Source organism: Gasterosteus aculeatus, chromosome 12, assembly GCF_964276395.1.
Source record: "Gasterosteus aculeatus chromosome 12, fGasAcu3.hap1.1, whole genome shotgun sequence".
Taxonomy (NCBI): Eukaryota; Metazoa; Chordata; class Actinopteri; order Perciformes; family Gasterosteidae; genus Gasterosteus; species Gasterosteus aculeatus.
Window position 1 is genome coordinate 1490581 of NC_135700.1, and position 17686 is coordinate 1508266.

The following is a 17686-nucleotide window of genomic DNA, read 5'->3' on the forward strand; positions in this document are numbered from 1 at the left end:
TGGAAACATTTTAGACCGTGTGCATCATGGAGCTGACTTTGTACTCCCTGGATTCTGTCTCTGATGCTGTCTTGTCAGTCGGGCTGTGCCCAGTAGAGCCCCTCCAGGCTGTCTACTCCATATCCCCTGGAGAGAGTGAGCAACATCTCGCCTGGATCACTTATAATGTGTTTTCTACTCGCCACAATGTGTTACCCACATGAATCCATCTACAGCTTCATCACTTTCCTGCTCGCGTTTCTTTCTAACCTCTGTAGACTGCAGACTTGCAGACTCGAAGTGTTCTCATTTTTTCCATCCTCTCACTCTTTTTTTTTCACTGTTCCCTGCTTTCCTCCGAGGAAATAGTTGTCTCACCAAATCCACAGGTTTTAAGAAGGTAGAGGAGGTAAGATGAGGAAAATCCTCAAACCAGACATTTAAAAGGAGAAATGACTTCCAAGGCTGCCAGGTTCTCCACCTCTTGCCTTTTCCTTTTCTGTTTCTCCAGGTAGGCATAGACAGTGGTGTGACACATCCTGGAGGTGACTGAGAACACTGAGGGGAACTATCTGACCATATGGTCCATGTACGTGAGAAAGCTCACACCTCAAATTAGTTGAAACAAGTCAAAGTCTCACATTTTTGCATGACAAATCTCAAACTCATTTGGACCGAGACCGAGTCTTCATAGGCAGTGGGATCAACTCTTGCCAAGTCATGCGCTGTGGATCTTCGACATCACATGATCTTCCTCCAGCAATAATTGATTTGATGAAATGTGCTCCTTGTAATTCGATAGTGATGATTTCCTTTCTCCTCTGGTGAATAAATTGGAACAGGGATTGAATGTGTGTTCAGAGTGTGTGTGCGTGCCATCTCTCCACCTCTATCATTGACAACTTGGTGTCACGTGACAGGTTAGAATGCTGCGGAGCCCTACTGTTTATTAATTTCTTCAGCTCACTCCAGTCCACATCCCTGGCTCGTCACACACAGACTCATTGTGTCTTTCCTCCAGAGTACCATGTCACATTGATGCATTTCCACCATTCCTCACGCTGGCAGAAAGTCATATGATGCTGGCTTAGAGCACTGTTAACCTGATACGCTGTTTGTGTGACATACCTTAGTTTCACCATGACTGCACAGTAGCAGACTGGTTTTAGTTTGGCTCATCACCCCTCATCTTAAAGGGATAGTTTGGGTGTTTTCAGCGTGGTTGTATGATTCACTAACCAGTACAGAGTCGTTGTACAGGTATTAGCTACAGTAGATGGCAGACACCACAGCTCCAGGAACAGAACCTGCACAGGAGCAGAGCTATGACCTGCTGCCGGCCTATGCCCTGCGGAGCACCGCAAATATCCATGAAAGGCTGAGGTGACCCTAACATTTTTCAACCTGTACCCTGTTTTCTCATGTTTTTGTGTGACTTTGGAATGGCAAAATCTTTGAGGGAGTCCAATGCAGGCCCTTCCACATCCACTAAAAGCTGTCTCCTTCTTGTTGAAGTAGTCGTCATTCAGCTTGAGGAAGCGATGGTGCAGGTTCAAGTCCCTCGCGAGAGGACTACTCTGCTTGCTTGCGAGTATTTTTCTTGGACGGACCCAGTCACCATTTGTACATTGGACTAAAGTTGCCAGTGGGCAGATAAAGCTATTTTGCAATTGGCCAACAGTTACAGAAAACGCGCATTAGCGCCAAGATCAAAAAGTGGCAGGTGGCCGGTTGCTTTTTCAGACTGGTTTGATTGCATGGACCTTATTTGCGTTCTCGGATTTATACATGATTTGCCTTCAAAGGCCATCAAATATTCAATCCCACACCCTGCTAGCCCGTGCAATGCTGTGTCCTTGGGCAAGACAGCCCAACATTGCTCCTGTAGCTGGTTTACAGTGTGTGAAGGTTAGTTACTGAGGGGCAGGTGGCACTTTGTATGGTAGCGCCTGTCATCAATGTGTGAATGGGTGAGTGATGACATGTAGCGTTAAAGCGCTTTGAGTGGTCAGAAGACTAGAGAAACGCCATACAAGTACAGACCATTTATTCAAATGCAATATCGTTTTTAGTCAAAATAAACATTTTTTTCACCAACCACTGGTGGAAATAGCTAGCAGTTGGAACATCACTACCTAATTGGTATCCAATGAAGTTCTGGATTTAAGGACAATACTCGAATCAGGATAGGAATTTTACGAGACACAAATTGGGGGCATTTTTTTTAACTTGTGAAATGACATTTAATCTTTGTGAAAAGTAGTACATTTATTTATTTGGGCTTACCGTATATGCAATTGTAATTAAATGGCAGTAGGCAGTTGTCTACACACAGTGTTTTCTTAGATTTTTTTTAACCAAAACAAACAAAACATAAGTCAGACTCATTCAATTTTATTTGTATTTTGTAATTTCTCATGTTTAATAATATATTAAGCAACGTCGAACAGCTTGACCATTTTGCAGAACGCTGTCTTCTGCATCCGATTCACAGCTTCTACAATTGTCTCTGTTACTGAGCTGATTACTCTGCTTTATTTAAACCTAGCCTAGCCTGCATAGGTAACGTTTGTTAAATAGCTAATAAGAGCTAGCTAATGTTAGCTAACTAAATCATTTAAAACAATGAATACTTAGTTATCACTCACCGTAGAGGATGGTACGTTGCTCGGTCGTCTGTAACAAAAGGACACGTATTTCTTAATGTTTTCGCTCTCCTTGATAAAGTCAGAAGAATTTGGTGCTGGTGGACAACGACATTGGCAGTTCGGTGTCAGCAAGTCCCTTGAGAGCCTTGCAAAAAATGCGAGTGTTTTTCTTATGGTCTTCCTCCAACCCAAGCTAATGTATCCTCGATGCATTAGCTTGCTCGTTAGTTCGATGGATGCGTAGATTCCAGTTTCAGACAGAGACTGGATCTTCTCAAGGTCTGCTTCCCACGAATTAATCCAATGCCCACATGTCCTTCTCCAATGATGAGTGTATTCTGTCATAATGCCATATGTGCTCCAGTAACAAATTCATTGCCGCTATCGGCGGCCTCATCCATATAACACATTAAGGGTTCTAGTGGCTCTGTGCTCTGAAACGGTACCCAGCTGTAGCCAATGACGTTGAGAATGTTTTAGACAGCACTAAGCTACGCTCTGTGTACTCGACACAAAACCGGCCCTCCTCTCTCCAGAGACAGGATAAACAAAAGCAAACATTTTGGTGGCGGTAAAAAATGTGTGTCAAAGAGGACAGACCCATAGGACACGAATGTCTGCATGTGTTGAGATCAAGTGTTTAGACATCCAGTAGGTGTTGGAAGTTTATTTACTGTGGCTGTTGGATGTTTCCTCATAGAACAATGAGACGTTTCTTCCCCTTGAGCCTCAGCTAATGCACTCCCTGGCACCACACGCTCCAACAACAACAATATCTCATTAGGAAGTGGGAGACCTCATTACACTCAGTCTTTGTTGATTGTGCTCTGCAGTCGCTGTGACTCTGACATTCATTCAAACGGGAGGGGGGGGTTGTAAATGAAGGAGTGGATGAAGCTTATTATGAAGAAGAGCCAATGATCCACCACCACGGTCTCAAAGGATCTGCCCATTTACTTCCAAGGATGCGGATAATTGCAGAATAATTGCATCACATATACTCTGTAAGCGTTTGAGGCCATTTCCTGCTCCTAGTCAAAGGTCACTGTGACCTCACGCAACGAGCTCTTGGCCATGATTCAATAATGATTATGCTAATTATTAAAATGTACATGATGGACGTCAGTGTTTCTCCCACCATTTAACAGTGGGGTGCCCCCCCCACTCTGAAATTACAGCCCCCACACTTAAAAGTGTGGAATAAATAAATAGGGCTGTCATTAGATTTAAAAACGGATTAATCACACATTTTGAAATTCATTTATCTCCATTAATGGCGATTAATAAATGTTGTTGTTTTTCTTCTAAAGACTAAATCTGACAAGTAACACTTTAGAACAGAGGTCTTCAACAGGGGGTGCGCGGAGGTACTGAGGCAACATTTTTGGTTGATAAGAATTATTTTTGTTTTATTATTTTTGTCTTCAGAATCTGAATTGTTTTTATTGTCTTTAAATACACATTAACATTAATCCAACATATTGTAGCGAACGGATAAATTGATGGAGAAGATGTTATCTTTCAGTCCCACAGCAGCTCTCAAGCTGCTCACCGGTTCATTCACAGCTCCTCTCATGCTGATACGACATCACAGGCACCAGCCAATCAGATCCATTCATGCTCACGTCTAAAGAGGGCGGAGCTCAAAAATAAAAGATGGCGGACCGAACTCCATAGAATAGGGGGTCCCTGCTCCATCTCGCCATCAGTTTGGGGGACCTTGGCCTGAAAAATGTTGAAGACCCCTGCTTTAGAAAATGTGTATTTTAGACATTGTTGTTTAATTGTTAATGTTATTTTAAACACACAACTTCACACATTTGATCATCCTGAAGGCAGATTTCCCCCAGGTGGAACATGTTGAACTAGCAATTCTTCCAGCTAGCTTAGCCTAGCAGCTAGCATAGCATAGCGGTGGACACATTAACACATGAAAGAATTCCTATGCACAGTTCACCGCTGTATGTCGCGCCTCTGTTTGTTTTACGTCCAATGCAAAACGCTCTCTCCATCTTGAGCCACCGTCTTGCTGTCTCCGATGTAACTGACTGCAGCTGGCAGTCGTTTCGTTTCCGCGGTCAACTTCCGGTTTACTTCCGGAAGTAAACCGTTTATTTCCAAAAGTGAACCGGAAGTAAACAAAGGTACGTTAACTATGTTAAAATCTTTTGTTGCATTAATCTTGGACAGATTAATCGCATAGATTAATGCGTTCTTTTGACAGCCCTATAAAAAATACATTTTACGTACACAACAATACATCTGTTCGCACCAGACTAATGTACAGACAGACATATTTGTATATTGGTCAGTTTGTCTATGTAAGTAAGACGGACTGTGCATGTGAACGCTTCCCTTCAGCGTCGGCAGCCAGTGGCCGTCACATGGCCTGCTGCACGTGTCAGTGGCAACATCTGGACCGTGGGCCATAACCATCAGCGTACAGCTGTTGCTCCGGGTACCTGGGGTCGGACGGCCTCGCTGTTGGTGGATCAAACAGGTACAGGGTTGTAATTAAAGCCCCACTCCCGCCGTCCCCCTGGGCAGGTTGGGGGGGACAGACTGGCTGAATTACTCTGGAGTAAGGAGAGCTGGAGAGCCGGTTCCTCCCTGTTGTTCTGTCCTACTTACCAGAGATGTTGGTCCATCTCTGGTCTGGACGAGCTGTACCCAGCATGTAGTTCTGCAGTGTCCTTTTAGTGTTACAAAATGCTGTGTCGTGGTGTTTTTCCCTGTAAAGAGCGTTAGTAGTGGCTTATTAATGGTTGTTATAAAGTTATAACCGTGGCGCCATCTCAATACACCGAAGACAAGTAGGTCCAACCGCAGCGTCCCGTTGGTGGATGGTGAACAATTCAATTTGCTGCGTGCTGAAGAGCAGCAACAGTTGTTACGGCTATGCACATGCTATGTATGGCGGTGAGTGAAAAATTCATATAGTAAGGAAATGTAATACCGGTTCAACCCAAATGTTCTATATGGAATTTGAAAGACAGCCCCTCATGATGTTTTATATTGTGTCTACAGTTCCCCTGCATAATATTGGCAACGCTCTTGTTTAGCATATGCACAAAATAACCACAGAACTAGAAGACGTCAAATCTTTCTTAAAACGTCTTGAATGGGTTTTTTTACGCTTCCACACTGGAGTTTCATGAAGGTCCTCAGCTCACTGACACACACACACACACACACACACACACACACACACAGAGACTGTGTTCGCTCTGATTCAGCAGAGGGAAATCTGCTGTTGGGATGGAGGGACTGAGGGACAGATCTGCATGAACATGTTTATTTTCAGTGAGTAGAAACATTCATCTAAGAGCTTTCCTACACCCACGTCCCAGTTCCTGTTGTTCCTCCGGCTCCCTTGGGCGGCCCTCACTAAATGCTAGCTCCATGGACCACCAGGACTCCACAAGTATGCTGCTGCCCACCGCACGCCTATAATTACCTCCAACAATAAAAGGAAAGAAGAAGAAATTGACCCGTATTGGGTAGTTTTTCCCTTTCGCTTTTATGGACGGTTTTAATTTAGGCCTTTGCCTTAATGGTAGAAGCAGATCCTGCTGTGATCCACCCATCCTCTGCCGTCTGCAGCAGACCGATAGTAATGAGGCAGCCGTTGCTTTCTCAGAAAGACAAGTAGTGACAGGAAGACTCCGTCCATATCCCAAAGGATCAAAGCCTGGTTCCCTGTAGGCTATGGTCAGGTGACCATACTGAACTGGTGGCCCTTTGCTGTTAAACATTCATAATTTTATATTTATCAAGTTTATATCAAGCAGGGCTTAATGATACGCATTGCTTCCTTATTATGGTTAATAATAAATGAATCTACTACATTGTCAAATGCCAGAATGGATATAATGTCATAACTTGGGTTGCTGCCAAGATAATTGAACCGCAGCGTTGTTATATTTCGGTTTGGGTAAAGGAGGGTTGAAGTTGGTTCTTCGGTCGGGTTTGTCCATCGTTGTAGTCACGAGTTTTGGGAATACGTTGGCTTTTCTTAAAACAAGTCAAGACGTAGTAGGATACAAGGTGATGAAGACGTGTTGGTGCTGCTCACTGCTTGCATCTGCTCCAGTGCAGCCTCATCTAGACGGAAGTGAAGAAAGCTCTGCTTCTGCTTCTGAATGTGTGGACTCATTGTGGTTGAGTCCTCTGCTCCTTTGTTCTGTAGAGTTGATGGTGTGCACCTGCAGTGAGTTCTGTATAAGTATGCTTTAATCTTAGGTTATTATTAGGTATATTGTTGCTTTTTTTAAGGACACAGATTGTAGATATAAAACTAATTCAAATTCCCAGTAACCAACAATGAGGTGCAGTGTTTTATTTCAGCTTTGACACTTAAAAGAAACATTAACGCACAGCCTACACTATTATTTATAAAGTTGAAAATTTTTCATCTCTGCCACCATAGAAACAACCAGACGTACCTCGTCAAATTGCCCTGTTCGTGGCCATTCTGGACCAGGCGCTTTATTGCAAAGAATCCATACAATAATAAAATTGGGGGGGGGGGGTTGAATTTGTATTCAACGATCATGTTTTTGTATAAAGTTCTACTCACAAATGTCAAAGTCAAAAATGTAATTTTTATAATTTCTATTAGAAATGTTTGCATGCATGTCTGCTTATGCCAGAACAAAGATCGTCGTGTCATGCGGAACACGTCCTATGCCACGTTTAATGGTAGGAGCTCCACTCAGAATCACACCCACCCCCCTCCCTTGGGGAGATGTGGAAGTGGTACACCACACCTGGTAAATCCAGTTTCATGCTTTCGCAATCCAGACTCGTTCTGTTTTAGGACTGTGGGAAATCTTTCTCTTTTTCCAAGTTGTCTCAACTGTCATCAGTAATCGAGTCCTTACAGCGCATATCTCCGATCACTTTCTGGAGCCTGAGCTGAAGAAGACTTCTGGATAGAGGGAACAAAGGGCCTTTTCTGCTCCCTGTCACCGGACCTGTCCTCAGTGGACACACCAACCAAAGGGGCTGAGAGAATGCTGGAGTAATAGGAGCCCATATTCAGATAATGGCCTTATCACGGTCATTGACTTTCTGTTGTGATGTGCATCGTCTAGCCGGAGGTTTAATCTCACTCTAATGTATACGATCAAGTTCAGTAGTGCTATATTCAAGTAAGAATATGGATTCATAATCTTTGTAAATACATGTTTGTGCTGTCGGGGCCCGTTACGTAGGTTAAAACTTTGGGACGGCCCCACATTCCTGATCAAAACATTCAGTTTTTCAGTTGACTACTGTTTGGATGGCATGATGACTGTAGAAGCTCAGATTTCTCCTCCTTCAGGAACAACCTGGTATTAATTAACCGTACGGCCAAATGATAGAGGATAGAGATGGGACAACAGCACACAGCGAGTCCTGTTCAGCTCCACATCTCTGCTGGAGGAGTCCGTCCCTTAACTTCTTTATTGTGCTCAGACCGGCTAAAACAAGCTGTTGTTGTAAAAGCTTATCATTTTTAAAGTTGATGCTGGATTGTAACTGGAGTAAAACCCAGGTACAACCCAATAAAATGTATTCTAGATTTGGAATCAAAACTAAGCTGACATTTATATAATTTATGTTAAATCTTTCTTGATTTTTACAATATGATTGAATCCGATTTAAGTGAATCCAGCCTTAATGTCTACATGTGCTGCACATGATGTACACACTGCTGTCTAATGTCAGATAAAGATGATGACTGTTTGGGTCTGATGTATCCGGGTTCAGAGCCACTGTTGTCATGGAAACATTGGAGGGAAGCAGCTGGAGGCGAAGATAGTGTTACCCTGTTGCATTTGAACCAGCTGCTCTGTGAACTGGGATTCCTGCCGCTGTTGAATTTGATATAGTGTCATCAAAGGTTCTCCTCTCTGAACCTCTTCACTTAACATGAGTGAGTTTGCACAGCTATGTGAGCCAGCTGCTGCTCAGACCGGGTCAGGAGGGGACGGAAGAGGTATGGAGGATGCATGCAGATCACACCGTGTAGGGCAACACACACAAAGCAACCCTGAAGGCCTTTCTCCATCTGAACAAATATGTCCTGAGAAGAGCTTTGTAAAAGTCAGGCGTCTGTCTGCATGTGTCTGTTTTTAAAGGAAACCAGTGAATAGATTTGGACCTGGAATGTCTTTTTAGCAGTGTTTGGTGATGCTGTTCTATGAGTACAGGAAATTGTCCTGTTCAGGGTTTGAAGCAGCGATGAAGTCTGACGCTACGGACAGTGAGTTCTGTTGCTAAAGAGCTCCTATACGGTTATATAAATGGTTATGTATCCAGCCGGCTGTCCCTCTAATTTCCTGACCTGGCCCTGTTGTCTTTGTTGGGGGCCTCATACAATGAGTTCACCTGCTGACTCAGTCAGTCGCTCCTGCTCTCCTCACCAAGAGGCTCTGCATGTTTAATGCTCATTCCTTTTTTCACTCTCCTTTAATCGCATGTGTGTTCATCATTTGACTAACTGCACAATTCCCAGTGACGTGGCATCCTAAAATGTTACTGAAAAGGGTTCGGACAGCAACATAAATACCTTTTCAGTTGAAACAAATATTGAAATACCAGCTGGGGCGGTTCAGTGTAAATAAGGTCTTTGATTTGTTTTAGACCACCAAAAACACCATTTGCTGTAGCGTGTATCCAAAAATGGAACCTTGATACTTAGAACTACTTTCTGTATGTTCTAAATATAATGGCATTGGCAGCCAGCATTTGACAGAGTACATGGATTTCATGTCATTATTATTATGGCCAAAAACAATCCATTTACAGTATTTTGATAATCAAATCAAATGAATCAAATATGCTTGAAATGGTACTCAGCGGAGTCACTTTACTGGTGTTGTCATTGCATTATAGATGATGAAGAAGACTTAATAAGGTATGCATAAATCAAAAGTTGCTGCTTAGATGAATGCCTGCCAACTAAGCATAATGTTTATTTATTTCTATATTTGAAAAGATACATTTTCAACACCTTGTATTCCTGGATGAATTGTCTGATGTGTTATTGTCCTATTTCATGAATATAACAACAACATACAAAAGCCAGTAGTTACATTTAAAGTCAAAGTCCAGTGAAACACTTTGGGGCATTTCATTTGAAACCGATTCAGGAAGTTTTGAGTTTTAATTATTTTTCTCAGAAATATCTCAAAAGATCAGTCAAACCCGACTGATCTTTTGATGACCCAACATGTACAGACTGTTGATGGTACAAGCACCTCCCTTCACACTCATCAATACAGACCTATTTTGGAGCTGTCTTTGGAGAGTTGTGTAATTCGTTTGGACGGACCACCCTCGCTCACAAAGGGGCCAATTACAGCAGCATCATGCCGTCTTCAATTAGATCTGCATGGCCCGCTCAGAGGCTGCCCCCGTCTATTGTGCTGCAGATTACACACAGGCAGAGCGGCCATGCTGCCCACTGCCAGACCGGGCCTCCGGCCTCTCTTCTTCTACCTGCACGCACGCACACACACATACTCAAACTGGACATTTAGCACCACAACTTTGATTTAAACACTGAACACTGCTTACTCCGGGTACAGTTCTTAATTTTGTAGTGAAGTACTCCACCAGTTTAGAGCTGGTGTGTGTGAATGATTAGACCAGGACCTCCAAACATGAAAAGTGTTGTTCTGATCAGAGCCATTCATGCGTTGATCTGGTGGTAACTGACCCTCTGACCGTTAACCTATAGTAGCATTGAGGAGATCATTAAAACAACCTCAAAGAACCTTTTGACTTTCCTCTGCCTCTGTTAGAGCTCCGTTGGAGTTGGAGCAAGGATGCTGTGAGGCTAATGGCTGTGAAAGAATCGCACTAAGGAGTCATAAGTAGCAACGGTGACCACAGAAGTAGAGGTCATGTAATTAGGACGGGTCCTAATGATGGTGAAGCCCCAGGAGAGAGCCCTAAACATCCTGACCAATTGGCTGTCAGCTGATGAGCAGTGGTCTTACCCTGCTGGATACAGTCTGAGCCCACCACTAAACTGTGGGGAGGGAAAGTACCCATGTTGGCCCAGTCTGGGAAAACCGTCCGTTTCCAAAAGATTCCCACTAAAAGCGTCTTCCTAATCCTTGCTAGGACATGGTCTTCATATATCAAATTAATCCATTTTGTTCTTGTGCCTTCTAAGCCTGGGACACCATGTAGAGAAAATGTGCGAAACTTTTGAGGGTTGAGTGCTTCGGCGTGGTGGAGGGACATGGTGAGTGGAGGACCAAGGCCAAGTAAGGGAGACACCCCCCATGTGTGACGACGTTGGCAAAGCCCAGTACATCCAAGCAGGTTGTATTTATTAGTATTGATTCATTACAGGAATCATACAGGCTGTTTGTATCCAGTGCCTGGGGGCTGGTGGACACGCCAGACAGCCACGTTAACATGTAGAAGACCTATCAAATTATGTCTCCTTTAATAAACTTTGGAAAACGGACAAACTGTGGTCTGTAAGACCAGAGGGGGCGGAGCTTCAGGGCTCTGACACAGACTGCAGTCCACCTTTGCTGCTGGATATACGATTGGTACAAATGACAGCTTTAAAGCTTGATATGCTAACGAATGACACTTATAGCCTTTGTGTTTACAGGCGTCGGAATGGTTGAAGCCAGGCTGTGCTCCCTGTTATATACCCATGCTCATTTTCCTCAGTAACTAAGCAGAATGTGAATATCTCATTCAATAAGTAATCAGAGGATTGGGATTTAGTTGAGCAGTTTTCAGGCATACTTTCATTGAGGCATCAGAATAATAGGAATTCTAACATGTGAAATTTCACCCTCTCTTCAGCTACCAGAATTTTTGTTCATAAAGTTCCCAATTGTCAATTTAAAAGCATTAATTACCATGATTAATTATGAAAACGTGTGGTTGATCAGGATACCTCCAGATATCATAGTCTGAATGATGCTAAGAGAAGGAGGAGGCATCACTAACGGTCTTGGTTTGAAAGAATGCTACACATGAATCTCCGACCCGGTTTGAGATAAAGACCGACCCTTCACCACCAAGGGCATGGCGTTGCTCAAGACTTCCATTAATGACAAGGTCACAGTGTGTTGTGAATGGCAGGCTGCCCTCTCTTGGGTGCAGAGGAATTCTAGCTGAAGCCATGGAAAAGCAAAGAGTTACTCAGGCAGTTCCTGTGATCGTATTCAGCTTCAGGTATCATTTTCCGTAGCTCTCAGGGCTGTCCTGTCATTCCCCGTAAGGCCTTTCCCTGGGGATCAGCCTTGTGGCTGCATTCCAGAGCCGTCCTCTTAAATTAGGCTTTCTAGAGGCTGCAGGAGTTCTGATGCTCTCTTCATTGGGAGGGTATGCACACAATCCGTCCTTCTTGACCAGGGTTGAGATCCTGCCAGCAGCTCCAAAGCAAGTCTCCACTTTTAGCCTGCTTTTATTTGAGGAAGAGTACGTTTTTAAAATCCAGCAGGTCTGCAGTAAATACTCTCTTAATGGTTGCCAGCAGTGGACTGTGAACAACGCACTCCTTTAGGCCACTCATGATAACCAATAATCACCTATTTGTTGGAACCAATACAGCAATACAGAGGTGCAGAAATATTTACAAAGGGCTATATCGCCGCACCTCTGGAAATGATGCTTTATCATTTTATGTGTTTAAAGAAAAAAAGCCCTTGTCATAGCTTTCCATTAATGTTTTTTTGTAACAAACAGGGTTGGCAACTCTGGTTGGCAAACCAGCAGGCTCAGATTGCTTCTATTTAGGATGGTGACTTCCTTCACAGCACTGTAAAAAGTGGGGAAAAGGTTATGGATACATTTTTTATGTATTATGCAGTTAAGTTATATGTATGATGCGCCTAACCGGAGTTTGAGACCCCTGATATAGGGAGATAGCAGGGCTGAAATTTGCGGACCGGGTGAGATATGAAACTAGGTTGCGTTGATACAAACTTGTATTGATACATACTGAAGCAGGTTATGACCCCTACAAAGCAGGTGAGACACCTCGAGTGAAGATGGGGTAACGGTTTCCTTTTTCCGAGCCTTTGTGTGAAAGCAAGTTGACTCGCTCTCTTCAGACACCGCTGCAAATGGAAACTTCACACCTTTCTGCTTTTTACATGTTAAACTTCAATACAGACACTTGCCACTCTTTTAGCAAAAGACTATGTTATAACATATTTTACCATTACACTCCATATACAATGTCTTTTCTCCAAGTGTGCCAATTGATCCATAGCCACTGACGTTGGAGGTGGAGGGCACAACCTTGTTTCTGTACCGTCTTTTACACTTTACTCACTTTTCAGAACACACTTTTGGGGTTAGCTGCGAACATTTTTTAGAAAGACTTGGACAATTTAATGGAGCCTGGGAACAAAAATTGCTGGTCACACCTATATATCTTCATCTGTCATTAGTAAGTTGTGTGGTTCAGGCCAGACATGGCATTTCCTTTTAATGAGCCTGTGTACCATCCAGTGTTCCAAATGAACTCGTCCGAAGTGGCACTAACACAATCCATCTCTTGTCTCCACAGATGCAGCAGCTTTTCTATGAGAACTATGAACCAAATAAGAAGGGCTACATCAGAGACCTCCACAACAGCAAGATCCACCGGGCCATCACCCTCCACCCCAACAAGAACCCTCCTTACCAGTATCGCCTACACAGCTATATGCTCAGCCGCAAGATCGCAGACCTGCGCCACCGAACCATTCAGCTCCACCGGGAGATTGTTCAGATGGGCCGCTACGGGGCGAATGAGCCCAGCCGAGAGGACCTCCAGCTTGGCATGCCGCCTTCATTCATGCGCTTCCACCCACAGCAGAGAGAGGAGGTCCTGGAGTGGGAGTTCCTCACAGGAAAGTACCTGTTTTCATCCTCTGATGGTCAGCCGCCCCGCCGCGGGATGGATTCATCCCAAAGGCAAGCCCTGGATGACATCATCATGCAAGTCATGGAGATGATCAACGCCAATGCCAAGACACGAGGGCGGGTCATTGACTTCAAAGAGATCCAGTATGGCTACCGGAGAGTCAATCCCCTATACGGGGCAGAGTATGTGCTCGATCTGCTGCTGCTGTACAAGAAGCACAAAGGGAAGACCATGACAGTTCCTGTGAGGAGGCATGCCTACCTGCAGCAGACCTTCAGCCAGATCCAGTTCAGAGAGGAGGGGGAGATGGATGCCGGAGCTCTGGCCAGCCATATCAACAAGGATTCAGACTCTCTCTCATTTCTGTCCAATTCCCTGAAGATGCTGGTGCCCTTCAAGCTGGCCACCTCTGGCCAGGACCAGAGGGAACCGAAAGAGAAGAAAGTCAACATCTTGGTGCCCCTGTCGGGACGCTATGACATCTTTGTGCGCTTCATGGCTAACTATGAACGAGTTTGTCTGATCCCAAACCAGAACGTCAAGCTGCTGATCCTGCTCTTCAGCACAGACAACAACACAGAGCGAGTCAAACAGGTGGAGCTGATGAGGGAGTATCACATGAAGTATCCTCGGGCCGAGATGGAGATAAAGCCTGTCACGGGCTCCTTCTCCAGGGCTCTTGCTTTGGAAGTGGGTTCCTTGCACTTCTCCAATGATTCGCTGCTCTTCTACTGTGATGTGGATCTGCTCTTCACCAGTGACTTCCTCAAGCGATGTCGGACCAATACAGCACTGGGGGAGCAAACCTACTTCCCCATCATCTTCAGCCAGTATGATCCCAAGGTGGTGTACGCTGGGAAGGTCCCCAGCAACAACCACTACGTCTTCACCTCTAAGACAGGTCTGTGGAGGAACTACGGCTTTGGGATTGTCTGTGTCTACAAAGGGGACTTGGTCCGGGCTGGAGGCTTTGATACCTCCATACAAGGGTGGGGATTGGAGGATGTGGACCTTTTTAATAAATTTGTCCAGTCAGGGATTAAGTTGTTCAGAAGCACAGACACAGGGATAGTGCATGTTCACCACCCCGTCATATGTGACCCAAACCTGGAGGCAAAGCAATACAAGATGTGTGTGGGCTCCAAGGCCTCTTCGCACGGCTCCACCCAGCAGCTGGCCGAGCTCTGGCTGGAGAAGAACGACGACGGCTTCAGGAGACTTGCCAGCAATAACGGCTCAGTTAGGACAGCGTAAGAAAAGCTGGGCTGCTGCCTGCGTGGTGACTTCACTACCTAATTTATTTTTTACTGAGACATGGATTTTGAAAATGTCTTTTTTTTTTTCTTTTTTTTTTTAAAGGAAACATGGCGATGAACAACTCCTAGAGAACATCTGAGTTCTCGTACAGGATTGCAAAATTGATAAATGATCAAAGGGCCCGATGCCCCTCTAGCCCACAACACGTTATTTCAGGCAGGTGTTCCTAATGAAGTACACCGTCATTGTCCATGAATATTCCATATGTCTTGTGTGCAGAAAAAAGCGACTGGTGTCCACGTACTGGACCACCGGCGCTCCAAAAAGAACTCAACTGACTCACTGATTGTGAATGTTTACAAAAGACTGATTGTCAAAAGCAATTCATCAATGATCACAGCTGTCTCAGCGGCCGTGGTTCCGCTTGTCTTTTCAATGTGACACGTCATCCTGTCACACCAGGACTCATTAAATGTCCAGTGTTTACACTATGCGATCAGATGTGGCTCTCATTGGGATCCGATCAGGCCGACCGCATACCGAGGTGGTCTGGTTCATAGAGTTCAGATGCCAGTGAGTGTGGACAGCATGTGGACACAATCCAGACCATGGTCTCCCTCATCTCCCCAACTCTTGAGTTTCTCCAAAGGAAGAGAAGGGCAGCAGACCAGCTGAGACCGGCTGCTTGAGTCCTGTTAACTTACTGCTGATTTTGCTGCTTTCACATAACAGAACAACAAGGGAGAGTTCTTCTTAACAGCGTGAACAATTCATGGGAAAGTGTATTCATCACTGAGTTAGTGGAGGTCTGTTGGCATCTATTCTTCCGTAATACAATCCTCCTAATCCCCCAGGGAGGAGGAGAAAGCAGCCTGAAGCCTAACAGGGCTTTTATTGTGAAGAATTTACAGGAAATGAAATTATCTTTTATTTGTTGTTCTACATCCGCCGCTTTGACCTCCAATGCATCCGGTCACACTCACCAGTGTGGGTACGTGGACACACAGTTCAAATTATGCATACGGTGACAAAAGTCCCATTGAGAAGACAAATGTAACCACAGCCAATGGTTTCAGAGAGCCATTACACCATTTCATTTCCAATAGTTTCCTTCCTTTAACATTTAGGATTTTGGTAATATGACACAACACTGTTATTGTTTCTCCTGGATTTTAAAATTTTATTTCTGTGAACCCAACTGCTGGATTTTCTATCTGCAATTGATCTTTTGCTGTCTTATTTATTGAATTTGCAGGCTCCACTTGTTCTCTCTCACCGAGTTGTGTAGATGAAACGATTGTATAACTCTTGTCAGTTGTGGGATGGCGCTTTTTTATGTTGCTTTTCTTAAACTCATTATCACCAAAGAGTTTTGCACAGTCGTGTGTGTGTGTGTGTGCGCGCGTGCGTGCGTGCGTGTGTGTGTGTGTGTGTGTGTGTGTGTGTCTGTCACAACCATGACACTGACTGTATAATGGAGAGTAAACAGAAAAGCTGCATCCTGGGCCTTTGTGATGGGGAAGTGGGGACTATCCTTTCATCCTTTCATCCTCTCATTCTTTCATTCCAGTGGGTGGAAATGGGAGCAGCTCTCTGGTCAGCCGGCTGAAGGCCGACATCCCACATGGTGTCTCTTCCTATAAATGACTTTCTTTTATGTTGACAAAGTGTTGTGGCTGGTCCCGGCCCACAGAAGCTCCCGTGCTGATATCATGTGACGCTCACATGGTCTGGTCCTGTTACAGGTGTGAGGACAGAACATTTCCCAGTGACAGGCCTGTCGCGCATGGGCAGGTACTGTACGTTGCAGCACGCCATTGGGTTGATGCTCCTCTGTCAGCACGAATGGCTGATTTTAAGACTGTCCGTGTTTTTTATTTTCTTGTATTTCTTTTGTATTTTTTGTTCTTTCAACTCTGTCCAACTGGGCAAGGTTTTCTATTTAAGAAGAATTAAAATGGGAGAAAAGTATGTAGGTGTGCGGCTCTTTGTCTTTATTATTCACACTTCTTAGGATGACGGAATCAACAATGAAAAATGCGCCGGCTATAAAGACTAATAGCCAATGATGACATCATATCAACGATTAATCTCATTATGTACACGCTGAAGGGAAATGGTAAGCAGTCCAGTGATCTCTGGTTAATACTCCGCGCCCATCTACACACCGCTCCAACCATGAAGACAACCAGTATGGTGGCCATTTTTAGTTTTTAACCAAACCCACACACACACACAGATTTGTCGACTTCAGCACGCAGTATAAAACCAACAGACAGATCTTTCCATCATCTACAGCTACATGAAGTGACCACATATATCCAATCATTTGGGTCACAGTGCATTATGGGAGGATGTAGTCCGCAAACCAATCACAATGTTCTCATTCTGCTGAATGCACTCGTCTATCATCTGTGTGTGTGACGCACGCACACACACGGGTATGCCTTGCATGTTTTTTTAAAGACACACATGTAGACAGCGGGTCCTCTGTGACACTTCCCCTCCTGCAGCGGGCATGCTGTGTGAGGCCCGCAGGACCTTTCAACTTCTGGGCCCCAGTATACAGGGACCAGGTCTACTCCACATCTTTGCTTTTTATTATATTTGGAATGCTTTAGAAACCGGAGGTCTTAAAGCTCGTATTTTACAGGATACCCGATTCATTCCATCGTATTTAATGCTTGACCTGTGTCTTTACAAGGCTAGTACAAAGGCGATGAAGTGGTCCATAACTATGACATATGAGTTGACAGTTCCTCTCTGGCCTGGGCGGTTGCTTTATGGCCGGTAACAGTCTTCTGGATCCATCGGCGGACACTTGGAGCTCACATGACTCGTGTTCATTCCATTATTTTCCTCTTCTAATAAATGGTCAACATGACCTCCTGCGTGTGTGATTCCGGGTCATTCTGGGAAGCAG

The 17686-nt window shown here is 44.5% G+C and overlaps 1 protein-coding gene across 1 annotated transcript in view; it reads left to right on the forward strand.

Annotated features, from left to right (window-relative positions):
• Positions 1-16734, forward strand: part of chsy1 (chondroitin sulfate synthase 1) — a 33584-nt gene extending 16850 nt beyond the window's left edge. Inside the window, exon 3 of the mRNA XM_040164490.2 lies at positions 13168-16734. Within this exon, the coding sequence (XP_040020424.1) occupies positions 13168-14760 (1593 nt within the window). The 3' untranslated portion in view covers positions 14761-16734. The remainder of the gene's footprint in view (positions 1-13167) is intronic.
• The last annotated feature ends 952 nt before the right edge of the window (positions 16735-17686 follow it).